Raw genomic sequence first — 21,212 nt, forward strand, 5'->3', positions numbered from 1 at the left:
TCCAGACCAACAAAAGCAGAGGGCAGCCAAGGAGGATCTACGTGGCAAACGCTGTGCTTGGCTGGACTGGGGCTGGCCTGGCCAGCAGCTCTGCCCACACCAACCACAGCCACCCAGGGCTGGGAGCTCACCTTCATTCACACCACAGGAATGGAAACCAGCAGCTTGGGAGGGCCTGGGAAGTGGCTGACCTGCCAAGAGAGACTTCATGCTGAACCAACCAAATAAATAAATAGAGTGATTTTCCCCCAGCCAAGCAGAACTGCTAATGAAACCACCTTTCTGCGTGACACATTTCTCCTAGCAGCGCTTTGAGAAAATCAGGGAGGCAGTAATCCATTAGCACAGAAAAGCCTCATCTTCCAGCCCTGACAGCACACTGTCAGCACTCAAGATTTTCATCTGTAGAATAGCTTTAGAGCCACAAATCCACAGATACCTGGAGTGTTTCAAAAGCAGATGCAGCAGAATGGGATGGCTGCTGATCCTCACAGATGTGCCATGAGTTACAGGAACACAGGCCCTGCTCCAAGAAGCTAAAACTCCCTTGACTGACACAGATTTGCCACTATGCAGAAGCACTGTAGGATGGCTTGTGCCAAATTTGTTTGAAGATTCCTCCTGTTTTACTGAGGGTGCATCAAACACCAGCATGTGTTAGGAGGGACTAAAGTGTGCTCTCAGGTTAATGCATGCTGCCCTGGGGCTGCTGGCCTGCTGCCACGAGGGCACACTGCTGGCCCACGTTCATCTTGGTGTCCACCAAGAGGCTTTTTGCAGAGGTGCATTCCAGCTGGTTGGCCCAGCACGTTATCCCTGGGGTTATCCCTCCTCGAGGGCAGTACCTTGTCCTTCTTTCTGGAACTTCGGAGATCCCTGTCGGCTCATCCCACCAGGCTAACATTCCTAACAGCAGCACAACCATCAGCCACTGCTCCTAGTTTGGTGTTATCTACAAAACTGCCCCTTAACCAGGTCCTTAATGCAGCTGGAGAAGTGACTGGCTTCTAGCTGGATTTTGTGTCTCCTGTCACAATCCATTGAGCATGGCAGTTCAGCCAGTTTTCGCCTCACCCCACCATCCACTTCTTGGGCTTGTACTTCACCAGTTTGCCTAGGAGGATGTTAAAGAGAGTGTTGAAATAAAGTCAATAAACACCCACTGCTCTCTCTTAGTTTACCAAGCTTGTTGTTAAGAGTTTTACACACATCAAGACTGTGACATAAGGTGTAATAAATAAAGCCAACATTTTCCCAAGCTGTCTACTCATCAAAGCCCAGACATAAGTAGTAAGGTGTGCTTGGGATTATTTAGAGCGAGCAACATTGTGTATCTGTGGGTTGTTTGTATTTCTGTTTCAGGATGAAAATACAGAGATAAGAATATCCATATATCATCAGACAGACAGAATCTGGTTCCCTCACCTGCATTTCTAGATGCTGCCTTAAACCAAACAACAGATGCAGTAGACAGATACTGTGAAGGCCCATTTTAATCAGCATTCACCTGCATTCAGTTTACAGCAGAAACACTGGCACTGTGTCAAGTTACATCACACCATTCTGGCAGCACTTGAATGCCTCCCACTAATGCATCAGACTTTCTCTCTTGGCCTTCCTTTTCATGGGGTTAGAAGAACATCTTGTTCAGAAGATTTGTATAGTGTATACAAAAATCATACAAACAGGTTGATGCTTCTTTGTTAAAGTCTTGGGCTCTTGGCCTCTTGCCTGAGCTTCATCCCAAGAGAACAATTCACTCCACATTAAAGCCTTGATCTGAGTTTCACCGATGGACAGGGCTGCTAAAGCAGGCTGATCTATTCCAACCAGAGGAAGGAAGTCAGCTTGGAGAGCTCTTGCTATACTGACAGTCCCCACAATCTTTATCCCACTGTGAAGCCACACACAAGCAGCTCCTGGTGACAAGCAAGGGCAGTCTTGGACTTTCTGCCCCCATGTGCAAGCAGGACTCACAAAATGGCTCAACACAGCTCACATGGCCTCCAACCATTCCCCCCAGGCAAGGGCCCCTTCCACACACCCCAAAGGAAAGAGTTCAGCTAGAACACAAACCACAATCTTTTTTCTTCTTCAGCCCCAAAATTTAGCCAGTTCTTTACCCATCTGCTAGCCCACCCACCCAGCCCACGCCCTTGGACCATAACATTCCAGTCTGGGCACACATCTGAGATGGACCAGACCTTCCCCACAGCTGAGTACCCCCACTGCATCCCAAGCCAGCAAATATCCAGTTTTCCATCCAGAGACAGGCTTTAAGACTAGGGAACATGTATTTCTTTTCTATTTACAGCTAACAAAATCCTTGCTTTTCAGCAGTCAAAATACTTCATATAAACTTTTCTCCATGTTGTGGGTAGGAAGAGAGCTGAAAAAAGCAAATCAGAATAGTTTACTCAGGGAAACACAGCAATTGCTTTTACTAACACAGTCATTTTGACAGAGATCTTCTGTTTGTCTTTCCTGGTTTAACCCAGACTGACAGATGTAGGGCCTAGTTTCCTTGAAGTCAGTGAGAAAATTTCATCAATATTCTGAGAATTTGGTTCTCAGATGGAGATAGAACAGATTATGTATACAATCAGTCAAAAAGTGTAATTTAAGAAGCTGTTTTTCAGGTTGAAAATTGTATTTCAAGCACAGGCATTAACATCATGAGGGCTTTGGAGGGCACGGACAGCCCCAGCCAACGGGCAGAGCATGAAAGGTCCCATGGAAACAGGGACAGTAAATTCCCCAGAATGAGTTTGTTGGCAAAGGCAGCACAATTCCCTTCTGATTTATTTCTACATTGAAAAAGACATTCAACAGCTTTCCAGCATTGAGACATTTTCACCCCTCCGTCCAAAAAGGGCTTTAAGCTACTTCTGCCCAGTTACTGTACATTTCCACAACAGTGTGGAGCCTTGGCAGGCTTCTCAACCAGCTGGTCAGCCTCAAATCCACCACAATGTGAGGAATAAAATATTTTCCTCCCAAATTTCTGAGCAGCTGTTTCTCAGGAAAGACACTGGCCACTTTCAATGCATCTGCAAAGCTGCTGGGTGGGACGTAGACTCTACCACTTTAACCTTGCTCACAAAGCCACGGGTGTCTTCACCTCTCTAATGGGATTTTAGGAGGGATTAGGAGGGATTTGGGAGGAATTTCTTGAGTTAAGATAAACAGGCCTTCTAGAAATGCAAAAGAAATGTCTAAGGAACTGTTTGCTCCCTTTGTGTTGTAGTCCCCTATGAATCTTTTCAATAAATTCACTTTGAGAAACACCAAGGTTATTTCCATAAACCTTCAAAAAAACCCCCAAAAAAACCCCAAACCATAGAGCTACTGAGATCCATGTGCTACTCTGTCCGGAAACACCAAGGTTATCTCCATAAACCTTCAAAAAAACCCCCCAAAAAACCAAAGCCATAGAGCTACTGAGATGCATGTGCTACTCTGCCCCTTCTTTCTCCCTGCCTTTGCTTGCACTGCTTCAGCCCCTCCTTGCATTTATCGTGGTGTCCCCTCATGAGCTCCTGATGAGCCACGTCCATTCTCATTCAGGGGAAGATACATGCAGCAACAAAAGGATCTGGTTTTTGTTTTGTTTTGTGGGTGTTTTTCTAGAGCTACTGAGATCCATGTGCTACTCTGTCCCCTTCCTTCTCCCTGCCTTTGCTTACACTGCCTCAGCCTTTCCTTGCATTTACAGTGGCATCCCCCCCATGAGCTCCTGATGAGCCACATCCATTCTCATTCAGGGGAAGATACATGCAGCAACAAAAGGATCTGGTTTTTGTTTTGTTTTGTGGGTGTTTTTCCCCCATCAGGCTGGCCAGATGAATCAGCTCAGAGGGTGGCCTGACAGAGCCAGCACAGAGCAAGCAGCAGTGCCTGGCTAGGGAAGAGCAGGTACTGCAGCTCCCCTTTCCAGTGCTCCAGAAGTGTTTAGCAAATCAGGTCTCCCACTCTGCTGACCCACTTAGAAACCTCACTCGCTTCAAACTGCCCTTCAGGCTCTCACTGGACTGGAAACTGTCAAGGTCAGACTTTCCCACCACTTTTTATCTCATTACTCTCCCTACCTCCAGCATCTCTTAATTCGAAACCACCCACACACCCAGTTCATGTGACAGCTCCATCCACTAACATTTAACAGCTGACATTTTCCCCATATCTGTTGATTCAAAGGCATGTTTTTATATATTCTGACACTCCAGAATATCAAATCTATTTCATGTGGGGAAAAGTCTCTCATGAAACCCACTGCTTCCCAGCAGAAGGTCTCTTCTAGTTAAAATGTGCCTGATGCTCATCACTCAAACACACCCTCAGAAAGTCCCAGGGCAGTGTCCTGATCACTGCCAGGGCTCAAGGTAGCCAGAGCCCGCACTTCTCACTAAACCCTTACAGGCTCTGTCCTCCCCATGATCCTCACTTACAAGCCAGAAAAGAAAGCCATCAAAACCCAACCAACCATAAAAAAATCCCCACAAAACTGCCACACTCAGAACCTCTCCCAGACTTCCTGGGGGCTCTCAAGCCAGCAGCAAGGATGCTCGGCTGGATTCTCAGGACCAGCAAAGTGCCTGACAGCCAGAGGCCACAGAAGGGCTGCTCCTGCTGGAGCCAGGCAGCTTTTCCAGGAGCTTTTCCCACTTCTTTGGCAGGGTGCACTCCTGTGCTGCCAAGCCCCTCACAGTGCCCAGAGCACACACGTGCACACCCAGGAGGATGCACTGCTGCCCCTCCTTCCCGAGGACAGGGACACCAGCTAGAGCATGCTCATGCCAGGAGCAGGTTCTGCTGTTCCCTGCACAGCTGCCAGGCTGATGATGGCTTATTTTCAGGGACGAGCTCCAAGCTCAGCTGCTGCTGCTGCTGCCAAGCCCTGTCACAACAGAACATCAAGCACAGGACCCTGCCAGGTGCTTTGGCTGCCTGCCCTCCCCCAGGAGCTCTTCTTCTGCTCTGCATCCCTTCCCACCACATGCTGGGTCTCACAGGATCACAGTCATGCCATGGAAGGTCAGGAGGGTCTTTGGGCACTTCTGCAATGCTATTGGTGTCCAACACTTCTGGAGTCCCGTGCCCTGGGCACAGGGGACACTCCTCTCTCCTCCTGCCAGGTAGAGCCCCTTCCACTCCACTGGGGCTTTGGCCTGGCAGGGCTTTTCCAAGGCTGCAAGGCCACTGTGGCCCAGCCTGGAGGGACAGACAGGTAACCTGCAGTGCAAAAGGTTCAGACAGATGGATAAAAAAGGGCTAAGTCTCACCCTGAACAGCCAGTATGAGGTACATGTGCATCCCAGGCTCTTAGTGTTTGCCACCTCACACAGATCTTTTATCTTCAGGCCCCAAATGAGTTTCAGGTTAGTGGAAAGCTTATTTACTCCTGCTGGGTTTGAATCAGGTGCCCCTAGGTAAAAAACCCAACAGCTAATGGGCATGCCACATACATAGAGCTTCCACTCCTATTAGCAGGTCTCTCTGAGACAACACAATTTTCCACCCATGCATTAAGCCAGTCCAATACTGACATCAGCTCATTTCCATTGATCCTTATTACATAATGGTGACTTAATTCTCCACAGAATTGAATTTTCCATATGTTTGGATCTTTTGCAGTTGCTACATGACTTCCTTGTTCCCTGCCGAATTCATAATTTATTATCTCTTTGTCCTATGCTTAAAAAGTATGGCTTTTGCTGCAAGCAGAAAATTCTACAGATTTTTTTAGTTTTTTGTTTCCTGATATGTTTATCACATCAATTTCCTTCCATCTAAGAGACCTCCATGACCATACTGCAGTATGGACACCCCATAGCTTCAGGGATTGCCACCAAATCTGGAGTGAAGTTACATTCTGTTACATACATTAAGAGTAGCTAATAACCAGCATGGCACCCAAGTCTTTAGGTACATTTACTGTTATTTATAATTCATAAACATCGATTTGATGAGATCTGAGTGTTGTCCAAAAACCCCAGGTGATTGTAAAGGTTACAGTTTTATGGCTGCAGATGAAAATTCTCACTGCACGCGTCCCACCCAACAGAAAGGAATCTCTGTAAAACTATCCTGGTCCCTCAGCAGCTTCTCTCAGAAAACACCCAGTAACACCGCTGGCTCAGTTCACTGCCTGGAAGACTGGAGCCCACATTTCCAGTCTCTTTGAGAACATACACATTTCCAGTGCTACTCACAAGAAAATGTTTCTCCTTTAACATTCATGAGATGCCACTGGGTAAAACCAGTAATTTTCACAATCTTCTTTTATAGCAAAGGCAGTTCTATGCACTCAAGACAGGAGTAAACTGGAACAAGGGAACATCAAAACCACATTTTAAATTATTCTGTTGAAAAGACTTGAATTCAGGGGGAAAACTTAATCTAAAAGAAGCATCCCTGGGTTGAAAAAGCCTTTTGTGTGGCAGAAGAGCCACTGCCCACAGTAAGACTCTTAAAATATAAAATTAACCATCTGCTCCCTCATAGAAAGGAACTCCTTCTGCCCCTGCAGGTCTTTGAAAATGGGTGTTAGTTCCTGGAAATGCATCAGCAAAACAAATCATCCTAATGGTATGTGCAAAGGGAAGCTGGAGAGGAAGAGAAGGACGCGATGACATCTGGGAGCTCTCAGCCCTCCCTGCTGCAGGATGGACAGCAGGTGCCACCTCCCTCCCACACACCCAGGATGAAAGCACCTGTGGCCCTGCTCCTTTCTCCTTGAAGAAGGAGCACAATCCTCCTGTTCCACACCTGCCAGAGGTCAGTCCCCCCCTGCACACCCTGCCAGAGGCTGCCCTGGGTGCATCCCCAGGAGCTGCAGGGAGCAGAGCCCTCCTGCCATGGGTGCCTGCCTGGAGCTCAGCCAGTGCCTGGCCAGCCCCTTGCTGCCCTCCAGCCACACTCTCAACACTTTCTGTTTTCAAGCCTTGAGCTTCTGCCCCTCTCCAAGCACGACCTCTACTCTCACTCTCACACCAGCTTGACAAATTGCACGATGGCATTACAGTGGGACAGCCACTGCCTGCTGAGTGCAGGCTCTGACCCAGAGCCAGCACAGCTCTGATTTGGTGACAGCACACAATGTGGGGAGCTGCATCCTCAGCCCATCTCCTGATACAGACACACTGTCTCCAGCTCTCACATCACTGTTCTTTGGCATCAGTGAAAATGGCTTTTTGTTTGCCATGCCAAGCAAGAAAATGATCTGATTCTCCCATTATATACATCCAATCTGAGTAATCTGATGCCCTTATAAATCACACCCATAAGAGTAACAGGACCTTCCAGACCATGGAATAATCCTTAGAACTGAAGCAAGTCATCTCACTGGGAATGTTTTGCATTTAAATGAGAAGAACACCAGAAGATGCACACTCTCCAGACCACGGGATGACCTACATGACCTAAAGGATTTTTTCTCTCTCTAGGAGGAGGTATGTCACCTCCAAACCTGCACAGCTTGGGCCACCTAATCAGACTCCTATTTTGTAAGAAATTCTGTGACCAGGGCTCCAAGACAGACCAGGTGAGTTCTGCTCCCAGGCATCACTGAAGGACCAGCACATCTTCAGCATCCCAAGTGAGCCCACCTGACAGAGCTTTGCTACCCAACAGACTGGCTCCCTGCCCCAGCACCCTGCTCCTGCTCCCATCACTGCCCAGGCTGTCAAGCAAGCCAGCAGAATGATAACCTTGTGAAAAGAGCTGTCTGCTGGTGAGAGGGGAACTAATGCCAGAGATTGTGCAGGTGAGGAGGTGGGATCATGAGTCTGAGGAGAAATAAACTCCTCAGCCTCAGCAGAAATAAACCATTAGTATTAGGATACTTCACAAGGCAACTATGCCAAAGAAGCCCCCATCACTCCTGCATGCAGCCATCAAGAAGAACCAAGAAACATTCTTCAGGTAGAGACCCATTTGTTCTCAGCCTGCACAGGACAGTGGCACAGAACAAAATGAAGCTCAGGGGCTGGATGTAGAATAAAGCTGCAGAAATACTGAGCACCAGCGACACTTTGCTCTCACACTGGGACTGCCAGCAGCCCGTGGTGTGGAGCCAGACGTGTTTCACCACGTCCCCAGGACACTGGCCACGCCACAGGGCTCTGGCTCCACGCGGGTGCGCGGCCGGCGCAGAGACCCAGCCGCGCTCCAGCTGTGTTTGTTTGGCCAGCTGCAGGGCCACAAAACACAGCTGCATTGATCGGGGCCGTCACCTGGCTCCAGATGAAAGCAGCTCAGTAGCAGGAATCCGGCCATCCCTGCTCTGTGCAAGTGGAGCCAGCCCAGTGACTGAGCAGGGTCTGACCGCGGCCGCCGCTGATCCAGAGCGCTGTGAGAGGTGACAAAGGGCATGGTGCATCCAGGCAGGGTGAAGAGCAGGCAGCAGAGATGGATAATGGAGCCTGACTTGAGGCCAGGAGAGCCCAGTTTTCATCCTGGCCCCACCTCTGGCTTGAGCTGCGCTGCAGGAAGTCTTTCCCCTTCCTGCTTTGTCCACACTGCTCATTATTCCTATCGCAATAGGAATGATCTTACCCCACCCCCAGCCCCTTCTGACTTGAGGAAAACTCTTGGCAACCAGTATCAGAAATGGTTTTTTTCTCTCTTCAGAAAAGCCTCCACACTTCATTTCAGATGTTTATGGTTTTCATTTTCACATAATATGTGCTATGACTGACTTGTCAAAGCCATCATAGCCTAAATCTTCAGGTTTTATTTCTAAATACACTATAAAGAATTGCTCCCTGCTACTGACTGAGTCATCTCCTCTAGATCAAAGCCCGTCCTGCTCAAACTGAAACAAAACAGTTTGGTATTTGACTCTTTCATCTAGAAGCCAGTTCTGCCTGTGCTAAGCAGCAACTCCCTTTCCATATTCAAAACGGAACATTTTCCTTCCTTCTGTCAGTACGATGGCAGAGCAGGCCTGCACATTTGTGAACAACCAACAAAAAACAACTGCATGAATGAGGAAAGGCAATCGTGCAATCAACGGGGGGAAGAAAATGTGAAATCCCATCCCAGAATCCGGGATAAGCAAGCATTCCCAGCAGCACTATTTCATCAGCTGGAAAGGCTTCAGCCTAGAGGATCAGAGAAGGTGACAATGTCCTTGCTGAAGTGTCCACAGATGATTTGGCTGCATTTTCATAGAGCATGTCTCCAGTGTGGTAGAATCTCCTCATCTTTCATAGTCCAAATAACTAACACAGTCCAGACACTGGTCTGGAGCAAGGGTCAGGCACGTCAGTGCTATTAGCACCTGGAATTCTGAGCATGTCTGATTGGCAAAGGAGTTGTCAGCTCTACATCCCTCTTCTATAACAAATCAGCTTTAATTATATTAAATTCAAAGGCATCTTTATCAATTGCACCAGAAACACAGTTAGGTAAGGGATCAGTAAAAATTGGTAAAACTTGCAGTTAGACCCAGTCTGATCTTTGTGGTCAGCCCACTGACTATGCTGGAATGACACCAGGAATTAATTTGGCCCTTCCCACCTCGTCTAAATGTGGGCCAACAGACATGCATGTTTATCAGGAAAAACAAGAACATATGCTGGAAACAGAGCATTTCCAAAAAAACCCTCAATCCAGCATGGGAACAAAAGCAAACTGCAAAGATTTTGTAGCTAACCAGAATGTCAGAGTGAGATTGCCTGATCAGGGTTAAGTGTTAGAAGAACACCTTAAAGAAAGCCTTGGAGCATCATCCAGACCTATACATTTTTAATAGAGACACCAAGCAGCCAAAGATGTAAGAATGTGTGACCTGGAAATTGTACCCAACAGTCCATGGCTCTCATCCTAGTTTTGGGGCAATGCCAGTTCCAAAGGGGCAGCAAACAGCCTATGTTAACCACAAGGATGGTCCATTTTATCCCCTGCACTGCACTAATAGGACACCCTGTTTATGATCTTCATTCCCTCTCACACAATGTGTGCTCAACACCCATCTGTGCTCCTGTCAGTCCCCATGGCTTCAGCATTCCTGTGGGAGCTGTAGTGACTATCACAAGAATAAAACACTGACCATAGCTGAAGTGATATCAGCAGCAAATGAAAAAAAAACAAACCAAAAAACAAACAACCCAGCATATAAGCTTAGGGGATGCCATTATTTAGGCCAAAGAATTGAAGGAAGGCTGACGTAGCCAATCCAAAGAAACACAAATGTGAAATCCTGTGCTGCTCAACACAGATTTCCAGCCAGTCCAGCCTTGCCTCTGGGTGCTGCCCCTGCAATTCAGGCCATGCTCTGGCTGGGCTGGACTCAGCAGGGGTTGAACGTCTGGAAGAACCTGCCCTCTCCCTTCCTACAGCAGTCCAGGTTTTTCAGCCTCAGCATCGCCCAGAGCTTGCTGCCTTTATTTCTAAGTATAATAAAACTGTCACTGCTCTTTTGGTTTAAGAGCTCCAGTGAACTATCAGAATTAAAAATAAATCATTCTGTTTCGGGGAATGCTGAGCCTCCTGGGTCCAGAAAGCATTTGTTTCTCTTCTCAGCCAGACATGGGAATTCAGCCTTTAGGATAAAGTATGGGAATTTTGATTGCCATTTCACTTCCCCCTACTCTGGCAACTCCCACTTCAATTTCCAGAAATAGACCTCGTCTACACTTAGAGAGCATCTGTTTGAACAACCGGACAGGAAAACTACACTCACAGAAGTTAAGCAGTGCAGGATGCCAAAAGGCTCGGGCTTCAAGCACCTGCATCCTCGCCCAGGTCTGCTCTGCTCACACTGGCTCAGCAAGACCAGTGTAAGCCATATAAAGAGAGTCCACCAGTATTTTGGCATACCTTGGTGATTAAAGCAAGAGCCTGTTGAGCTGAGAGTGTGACAGGCTACCATGATCCAAGTGCTCATGACAGACCACATCAACAGTGATTCCAGGGCTGTGGATCACAGCCACACAGAATTACAGTTCAATAGCCCAGAAATCAAGACTATACATTGGCATAATTAATACACTTTGTGATTGATTTACTGGTGAATTTTCCTAGAACCAGACCTTGGAGTTCACATGGACTCAAACATAAGCCAAACCACACTTGGAGCATTGATAATTTTCTGACACACTTTAATCAGTTACATGGTCTGCACAGAACTGTATTAGAGCAGCCAGCACCAAACAAGTCAATAATTCTTTTCAACACCTGGAAGACAACCCAGTTTCCAAGAAGCATCATCTCATGAGGGGGACAATTTCCAAAGCTCTAGCTATAGCAAATTAAACTGATGTGGCACATAGGCAAATAGATAATAGCATCAGCTAGCTCATTAGAGAAAGGCAAGAGACTGTGCATGGATTTGTGTGTGCTTCCTGTAACACGACTAGTAGAGAGAAAATGGAATAAAGTTGAAGCAGTAATGAAAACCCGTGTTTATATAAAATAATACCATGCTTAACTCAAGAATAAATCATTTACAAGTGTTGCTTTGCTAAATAGTTTGGTAGCTGACTTCTGTTGAAACAAGACAGGCCCTTGTGAGCAGAAACTGATTACATTATTAACTCCTTAGTGTTGTAATTACTTAAGTTATAGACAGAATCCAGTAACCCTTGATTAGGACCATCATGAGAAGTTCAGTCCTCGTGTCTTCCTACAACTTCTTCACAGCCTGGCTGGAGGAGTTATTGCTGGATGAATTGGTGGGTGAAGGGTGAAGAAGCTGCTCTGCAGACATGACAAACTTATTCCAGAGGTCACTGGCTTTAGGTCACTGTGACCCTGCACAGGCTCACCAACAACTGCATCCAGCTCTGACATGTCTGCTCAGAGGAGCAAGGCACGCAAGTAAGTGTGGAGCACAAACAGTGGTGTGGGAGAAAACCAAAACCACCCAAAACTGTCACGCGCACATTACACTGGTGACTGCACAGCTCTGGGGCACTTGTGACCGTCTTCTGATGAGACAGGTGAGGTTGCTGAACTCCAAAAGCACCTGCAGGCCCAGGACTGGCTACACCTAGAGCCCCAGGCACCAAGTGCAACGTGCCCCAGATGAGGTAAACAACCCACATGGACTGAAAAAATCCAGGAGAAAAAGCACGTAGCCACCCTGCTGCCCAGCAGACTCCAGACCCCTGCAGCAGAGGATGGTGAAGCCAGAGCCACCCTGCCAGTGTGTCCCCTGCTGTCTGTGACCTCAGGCTTGGGGAGGAGAGCTCCTGACCACTGGAAGCAGCCAGGCTTGCCTGGCACCTCCACTCAGATAGTGTATACAACTTCACACACCGCTCACACCTCAGCAGAAGAGATGTGAGCACCCCTGTGCTTGTGTACTGAACTCCCAACAGGGAAAAAAACCAAACTCTGGCTGTGGTTGGGTGGTATGAATGTACATCCACCCCTCTGCCCAGGTAACCACAGCAAGGCAAAGACAGCTCAGCTGCTTTGTTAACTGAGCTCAATTAATCTGAGTGTTCTCTTCCTCTTTATCGCATTTCAGCAGCTAGCAGGCTCAGGCAATCCTCTGGCAGATGTGGAACTGTGCACTACAATCCCAACTCTCTGCCTGATGCTGCATTCCCCAGAGCCAGGGAGAAGTCTGAAAAGCATGACAATAAAAAGAGCAGACGTTCCCACCATTCAAGACTACGTGGCACATTTTTAGAGACTGCAGTAGAACACAAAAGATCCTTGAAGATGCTGGGTTTGTACACAGGAGACAGGACGTGCTCCCCAGCCAGGCAGCCTGGATGAAGCTGCTGAAGGGATGGATGGATGGATGGATGGATGGATGGATGGATGGATGGATGGAGCAGATGGCCTCCAGCTGTCACAAGCCACTGCACAAGTCTGGGCTGGCCACATGTCCACTTTTAAAGTCAGCCCCAACTCCCAGACTTGTGGTATTTTTGCTACCAGAAGTGCTGGCCCCCTAACTCTGCAACCACATACCTGTTACCAGCAGGCACCAAAAACTCTGCATTCTACTGATTTCAGCTCACTCACAGCAGGATCATCAGAAGTCAGAGCTGTCTGGCACTGGGACTGTCTGAACAAATAGATGGGTTCCTTCCAGAGATGACAAACTGACAGTGCTACTGGAAGGCTGTGGGGCTGCAGCTGGCTTGGTTGCATTCCTCAGCAGAAGAAAGCCCCAAATTTCACACAGGCTTGTGGAGGACTTTCAGCAAAAGCCACTTGTGACATCTTGTGACCTTGTGCAACTCAGGCTCTCTGCGAGCCAGCTCATTCTTCCCAGCCTTAATAGTTGTCATACTCTGCAGTGACAAACAGCAATGATGAGATGTGCAGAGCGACTCTGGATCAGAGATCTCTTTGCAGATACCTTATCTCATCTCACAGGAGCTGCACACACACTTCCCCTCGCCACCTGCCTGGGCTGGCTGCCTCAGAACACACACAGGACAGAGATCCCCTCCTTGCAGCAGACCAAGACTTGCTCCCCATCTCTCTCAGTCCAAGAGGGAAGGGCTCGAGCACAAACTGTAAGAATCTCCTGGCTCGGACCCACCTCTTTCAGAGCACTGCTGCCAAAGTGTTACGCAAACTTCTTCAAAAGGCATCCCAGCTGCTTAGCTGCCACCTCTACACCCCAAACTCAGTGCCAGCTCTGGAAAGCCTCATTAATTATTAGCAAAATTGGGAATCTAAAGATACTTTTTAAAAGATTCAGTCTTCTACAACACAAAAGAAAGTAAAAAAAACCCCATGTGCATCACACCAGTGCTGGGGTAGCTACTGCTCCTGGTTATCTCTGGAGGAGATTCCTACACTCAGAAATAAGAAGCCCACAGGCTAAACTGCCACATAAGACTTGTGGTTCCCTATTCCCAGGCTTTTTCTAAGCTTCGTGCTATACTTTTATCCTAGGCAGATCCAAAGTGTATAAAAGAAGGAAAAGAAAAAAAAGAAAAAGGAAATACTTTTATTAAATTGCAAGTGGCCAAGTCTGTATGTTATGTGGGAGTTTTAGTCTGATCCCATAATTCTCAGATATTTACTTCCAGACAGAGCTGTTTACAACCAAAGACAACATTGCCATGCTCCAAACCATCCTCAGGCTTGCTTTCTATGGAATTTTGCCCATGGAGAAAGCGATAGGTCAACGGAGGGGCGGAGGGGAAATGTATTTTAGTAAGTCCTGGCCCTTGTCCTTTGAACTTCAGACCAACCCAGCACATTTCCCAGGCCTGTGGCAGGAACTGCCCCACTCTCAGCTCCTCAAGCAAGGGCTGCTCTCCCAGCCTGGCTCTCCAGCCCCAAGCCAAGCCACTCTGGGTGGCTGCAGCCCTGGCTGCTCCCTGTCCCAGCACCACTGTGCTGAGCTTCACCAAGGCCCCAGCTCCTCTGGCCACCCTTAGCAACTCCTGTTTGTTTTGGAGGCCTTTCCCTCCTAAAGCTCTGCTCCCTGGATTCAAGTAAATCTAGTAATTTTATTTAAAAAAAAAAAAAGAATGTTGGGTATCAGGGGATTGGCGGCTTCCTACTGAACACTTCTGAACAGATTTTTCATTTGTGAGCTCCTACAGTCATTCCTTCAGTTCACACAAGGTTTTTAGCCATGCACCATAGCACACAGCAAGAAGTTTAATCCCTCTTCTTCACAGGGCAGCATAGCTCTTCAAATGGAAATGCCTTCTCTCAGCTACTGCCAGGGAATTCACCAGTTCACTGACACTTCTGCCCAATCCACCACCACCCCAAAAAGTGGCTGCATGAACACCTGCACCAGCATTCCTTGGAACAAGACCCTGTCAGACACATCTCTGACCCACAGAGCTGTGCTGACAGGCTGCTGCACAGACTGGACCAGTCTGTCTTGTCTGTTGACCCAAAAGAAAAGCACAAATGACTCAACTTCCATGATGAAGTAAACAATAATATGCAGGTCATCAAACTGGCTGTGTGACTGCAGGATCCCAATTCACTGGGTCTGGATCTGTGCTTCAGCCAGACAGCTTCAAAGAGGAACACCTATGCCCTGGGTGCACATGCTCTGCATCCCCTCTGATGATAGGTGCACCTCTTATTTTTAGTTCCCCAAGACATCCCCTACAGCTCTGGGCTCTCTGGGTTGCTATTGCCTCAAGACGCACTTCCCTGCATTACATGTGGCCTGCCTTTCCACAGGCTACAGCAAATTAGAGTTTACAAAGACTTCTCAAAAGAACAGCATCCTCCCTTGATTTAGGGAGGATGGCTGCAAGGACAGCATTGGCCACTGATGAAGGAGTTTGGGATTCAGGTCCTGAATTTGCCATGAAATCTTAAGGGATTCAGACAAATCACCAAATCCTTCATATGTACTTTATGTTGAGATGGAAACATTGAAGAACAAGTATGCAGCTGTCCAGAATTCAGATTTTAAAGCCTGTGTTGCTTTGGTGCACAGCCCTGCTCAGCCTGGGTGACATGAGCTTGCCCCCAGCCCTCCCTGCTGCTGGGGGCTGACAGAGCCAGCCATGCCCCAGCATAAAGCATACAAGCATTTTTGCATAGACACTCCCTGTGTTGCTGGCTGTGGGTGTTCAGTGAAAGCCATCAGTGAGGGCCAGGAACAATACCCTCATTCAGGCAATGTCTACAGCCCCCAGCCAGGCACACAGGGCCAGCCTGGGGGAGAGGTGAAGCTGTGGGGAGGAAAGGGTTTTGCTTACACACAAAGGTAAAGGAAGGGCTCCTGCCCTGTCTAGAGCATTCCAAAAGCAGATGCCCAAAGGCTCAGAGCTTGTGAGCTAGCTTTTATCTTCTTTTTTTCCTCTTCTTTTAGGAGGAAAGCTTCTCTCCTGGCTTTAGGAGCAGGGCTCTTGGCGTAGTGACACAGATGGGGCACAGACCCCAGAGCAACAGGGGTACTGCTCCCCTGCCCTTCACTGCATGGATCCCTGCCCCTTACTCTCAAGAGATGGAGTCAGCCCCAGGGATCATTTTGGGGTAGCAAAAGGAGCACCCCAAATGTGGCAGTTCCACACACACCTCCCATCACTGCTCATGGAATGGGGCTGAAGCCAAATCCCTACAGCCCATCATCTGCAGTGAGCCTGTCCTGGTGTGGGGACACTGGAGAGCCTTGTGTGCACGTAATGCAGCTCAGAGCATCCTCGTGTGCCGTGTTTGAACAAGAAACGCAGCTGTGCCAGAGCAGACAGAAGTGCTGTACTGGCACAGGTGGCAGGGCTTGGAAGGGTGGGCATGGCAGATGTTTGAGACAGGCTGTGGTTTCAGTTGCAGAAAAAAGGCTCCATGTCCTCAGACCCTGCAGAGTAAATAACTCTGCACTCCTACTGCCTATTCCCCAACAGAGCCAGTTCCATTCTCCAGAACAAACCAGGGTCCCTCTCACATCAGTGAGAATTACTGTGTATGTCATGAGGTTATGCATTACACTAATTTTCATCTGCATTTAAGAGAAGGCTCAGCCCAGCAGCTGGAAGCTGTACTGGGTTTGGCACAGAGCAGTACATTGCCCTGCTTTCCCCAGTTGCCACACCAAGACAATGAGTTAAACACAACAGCTGTGTGGACAATCAACTGAGGAGAAACCACATATGTCTGCAGACAGACCAGATTTTGTTCATATGAATCAATCCATTTCCAACTCTGATTAAAATCAGTTTATAAAGCACCTCAGATTGTTACCAGGGTTTGTCTTTCAATCATGTCTCCACTTTTCCTTCTAACCCCAAGCACATCCCTTTGTGTGTTCAGGAATATGTGCCCTAGTCCTAAACAGACTCACTCCCTTTCCCCTCCCAGTTAAAACACATTAACGTAGCAAACAAACACTTCTTTCTACCAAGTTACCATTTTACTCCTTATCAACACTAACCTGTTGGTTTCTGTTAAGAAGACAACCTCTCCTCTGTGGGCAAACAATGTTCCTCTCCTTGGGGGAGCACTGCAAACACTTCCAAGGACCCTCTGACAGGGAATGTGCAGCTTGAATCTTTGCTCAATAAAGATAGTAAAACATGAATGCCAAACACTTCTCTTTGAAGAACTGGGGTGGAAGCTGCTCTGATTTCCATTACAGACCTCTAACACATTTAAAACACAGCAATAATCTCACAAAACTCCACGCTCACATCACTTAACATTTTAGACTGTGAGCTTAGGGCTGCATCACCCACGACTGAGGTGACAAGGGTGTCAGTCTGAGAGGACTTGACAGCGATGGCAGGTAAATGAAGGTGTCCCCAACCCCTCCCTGAGCAGTAACAGTGCACTCAGCACCTCTTCCCCTCCCAGGGTCACAGACCAGCCAGCCATGTCTGACAAGCGTGGTAAGGAGCAGGCAAGAAACCACAATGCCCCTAGAACAGGGAGCACAAGTTGGGACAGTTGCCATATCCAAAGGCAAAACACATGGGAAGGGGGTGAGAGCACTCACAGGAAATAGAGGAGGAGCAAGAGCAAGAGCCCAGCAGCTCTGTCCTTGTCACTGCGCTGAGCACCCTCGGTCACATCTGCTCTCTGCAGGTCTCCCTCCTGTCCCCTTGGGCTGCTGGGTCTGCTGCTCTTTATGCCTCACACACACTCCCTAATCACAGGGAGAAGGTGCCTTTATAAACAGCATCTTCACCAACAGCAGACATTCTTTAGGGCAGGCAGGGAAAAAAACCCAACCCCTCGTGAACTTCATGATTATCCTTCAGAGCTTCAACAGCCTAAGAGGAGTCAAGAGGCAGCAGTGTCCTCCCATGCAGCTGGCCTTGTGACCTCATTTGCAGTGGCTGGGAAAGGAAACCCATTCCCAGGAGAGTTTCACAATCTCTCCTTCACTTCCCACCCTGCCAGCCACCAGCCCCAGCCTCCCACCCCACCTGGCTCTGCACACTCCACCCAGCAGGATTCCTGAGGCTGCTTCACCTGCCATTGAAACAGCAGAGACAGCTGCACGTGCCACCTCAGAGTCTGGATTACTGCACATCCCTGCCCGTGTTTAAAGGAAGGATGCTGCTGTTTGCTGATGCTTGCAAGCTTAATTTCATAAGCAGTATGACAGATTTTGTAGTCAAATTCATTTTCCCAGAACACCAATTCATTGCTCAACAGCCTCCTTTGAGTCCATCCACCTCCATCATTACAGGATTTCCCTGCACAAGCACTCTGCCAGGCTAGTGGCAAGGATGAAGCCTTCCCCACAGCACGGCATCAACAAGTTATCCCCACCAGAACAGGCACATATTTCCTATTGTTATTAATAACAACCCACTTGTCTGCCCTCTCCATCTGCTCCTCAAGCTCCTCAATGTTCTCCTCCAGCCCAGCCTTCCCCCACAGCTCACCAGCTCCGGGTCACCCCCACACTGGGGACACACTGACCCAGCTGTGCTGTCACCTGTGGCTGCCCCGCAGGGCTGGCCGTGCCTCATCACCACCCCCACACCCATCAGCACCAACACAGAAAAGCCCTGGCAGGGCTCTGCCAGCAGTTGTGCTCGCTGTTTATTCATCACACATGTGCAGAACATCCCCGCTGCTCTGAGGGAGCAGTGTGCATATTTAAAAAGACAATATACAAAACATAGCTGGATCTTAATGAATCTACTGCTTTGCTACTGGAACTGAATGGAATTGTGCAGACCCTGCCAGGATGGAAAAAAACCCCAAACCAACTACACAATATTTGATTTGTAATATAATCCTTAAGATTGCTTTTGCAGCGTGTTATTATTGTGCTTATCAGGCCTGTAAAGCACCAGTTGTAAGGAGGAAAAGGATCAAAATGCAACAGGCAGCACAGTGCCAGCCCTGTCAGAATGCTAAAGTATTGCACAGTGAAAAAAAACACACAGTCCTGGCAAAAGTTAACTTCACACAATATAACACCTCAACATTAGGAAATGAGCTGTTAGCTCAAATGCATCTACTGAGGTGTAAGCAATAAGTACAAACGGAGTCTGGCAGAAATACATTTGTTTAGTACCAAGTTCCCCACATAAATGTTCGAGTGCCATGAGGAGGCCAGCAGTGAAAAGGAGAGCCCCATCTCCTCTCAACAGGTAAAATTTACCGCGCTACTCAAGGGGTGGATCCGCCTCCTCCAGGGGAGGTTTCTACACATCAGCAGGAGCAGAAACCACAGAGCACCCACACACATCCGAGTGCTCCGTGCACTCCCGGGCACCTCATCCCACCTCCTCCCTGGGTGCCTCAGCTGGCAAGGAGAGCTCATGTTTGAAAAGCGCCCAGGAGTTGGGATGTGCCAGTCTCGGTGCTCACCACCAAGCAGCATCACACAGGGAGCGCCAGAGCCATTGATTGAGGGGGAATAAATGGGCTGTGGGTGACAGCCAGCCCGGATGAGACCTGCCAGGCAGAGAGCTGGGAGTTCTCACCCACCCTCTCCCCAACCACCAAAACTATTTGCGTTGAGAAAACAGACGCTCAATGTCGTGCCTGCTCAGCCTGGGAGGGTGGGAAATCCACGCAGATCGGCGGCTTAGGACCAAGGACGGAACGGGCAATGTCAGACAGCTGAGCGGCTCCAGAAAACGCAACAAGCCGCTGCTTTTAAGTGGCAGGAAAAGGTCCCGATGTCCGGATCGGATAAAACGTGAAATTTTCCCACACCTCCCTCCTTCTCCTTCTCTTCCAACCTGAAGGGGGAAGGTGCCCGGGGCAGGTACGCAGGGACTTCACATCCCCGGGCGGGACCTGCCCGCGCTGCCCCGCACCTTCCCCATCGCTCCCGGCACCCGCCCCACGGGGACACCGCTTCCCCTCCATCCCCGAGCTGTCCCTGTCCCCGCTTCCCCTCCATCCCCGAGCTGTCCCCGTCCCCGCGGGGACACCGCTTCCCCTCCATCCCCGAGCTGTCCCTGTCCCGGCACACGGAGATCCCCTCCCGGGAGCCAGCTCCCGTCCCACGGTCCGTCCGCCTTTCCCAGGGACCCCCGCCCTGCCGCCCGGCCCCGCCGTGGGACAGCCCCTCCCGGCCGCAGGAACTGGGTTCGCCCGCTCTCGCAGGGACCCTTCCCCGCAGCCGATCCCGCTCCCACTCTGGGCAAACATCGCCTCGGGAGCTGTCCCCGCATCCCACCGCCGCTTTCCCACGCGGGGGGACAGCGTTCCGCAGGGGCCCGTGCCAGCGGCTCTGCCACCCCCAGGACCGCCGCCCCCGCGGGTCCCCGAGCCGCGGGACACGGACACGCGAGGCGCTCCCATCCCCTCACCTTTGTACTTCTCCATGGCGATGAGCGGGAGCGCAGCCCGGCGACTCTCGAGGGCTCCGGGACACGCCGTCGCCCGGCTCCGCAGGCTCCAATTCCAGCAGCGCCGGCTGCCCCGGCCGGGCCGCGCCGCCCCGCCCGCCGCCCCGCCCCGAGCCGCGGGGCCGGCCGGGATGGGCGCTCGGGGCTGCACCGAGAGAGCCCTGCCACCGAGAGAACCCTGCCCGGGCTTTGGGGCCGGCCGGGATGGGCGCTCCGGGCTGCCCGCCGCTCCGGCTCTGCCGCCCGGCGAGCCCTGCCCGGGCCGTGGGGAAGCGGCCGGTTCTCCGGGAGAAGCGCCGGGCTGGGGACCGGGGCGGGAAAGGAGGGCACTGGCGCTGGGATGAGGCGGGGGGCGGCTCCTGGGGATGCCCCGTGTTTGGGATGGTGAGCTCTGGCTGCAGAGGGGCTTTGGGCACGTTGGGAGGAGCGCCCTGGTTATCCCGGGATGGCCATGCCGTGAGCCCAGGTAGGAGCCTGCCAGAGATACACCTGGGCTCTGCGCTGGCAGGCTGGAAAGCTGGGCTCTCCTTCCACCCCGGGGTACTGTATCCCGGAGCCGCTGAATGTGCACTCTTCTTTCCAGTGACTTATTCATTAAGGCTTCCTGATAGGACCTGGCTCCTGGAGCCGGTCTCACAGGAATGTGTCCCTCTCCTTGAGTTACAAGTGACATTTTTGCCTGACTTCTGCCCGGCAGCCAGAACTGTCATGTCCAAAGTGCACAAATAGTCACATGAGAACTGGGCATCCAGTCTGACCTCAATATGAGGCACAGGTGGCAGTCTGTCCTCAGGCTAAAGTTTTGGAGATGCTGAAGGAATTTAATGTGTATATCAATAATGAGAACACTGAAAGTAACAAACAGCAGTCTGTGAGGGTTATAGGGGAAATTTTATCTTCATAATTTACAGTGGCATGGGGACAAGGGAGCCATACCTGCCTATTACAGGGCCTTTATAGCAAGAGCTGAGGCTAAGTGCCTGACCTGGGTGTGCAGCT

At 49.8% G+C, this 21,212-nt stretch overlaps 1 protein-coding gene across 5 annotated transcripts in view; it reads right to left on the reverse strand.

Moving 5' to 3' along the window:
- The window catches only part of AFAP1L2 (actin filament associated protein 1 like 2), a 65,107-nt gene extending 44,781 nt beyond the window's left edge, over window positions 1–20,326 (reverse strand). The window contains exon 1 of one of the 5 annotated variants that reach the window (XM_039709136.1): window positions 20,175–20,326. In XM_039709136.1, the coding sequence (XP_039565070.1) occupies window positions 20,175–20,190 (16 nt within the window). In that variant the 5' untranslated portion in view covers window positions 20,191–20,326. The remainder of the gene's footprint in view (window positions 1–20,174) is intronic. The other 4 variants (XM_039709133.1, XM_039709134.1, XM_039709138.1 and 1 more) reach the window with 4 other exon arrangements.
- Between the last annotated feature and the right edge of the window lie 886 nt (window positions 20,327–21,212).

This window comes from Passer montanus, unplaced genomic scaffold, assembly GCF_014805655.1.
Source record: "Passer montanus isolate IOZ18808 unplaced genomic scaffold, ASM1480565v1 scaffold21, whole genome shotgun sequence".
NCBI lineage: Eukaryota > Metazoa > Chordata > Aves > Passeriformes > Passeridae > Passer > Passer montanus.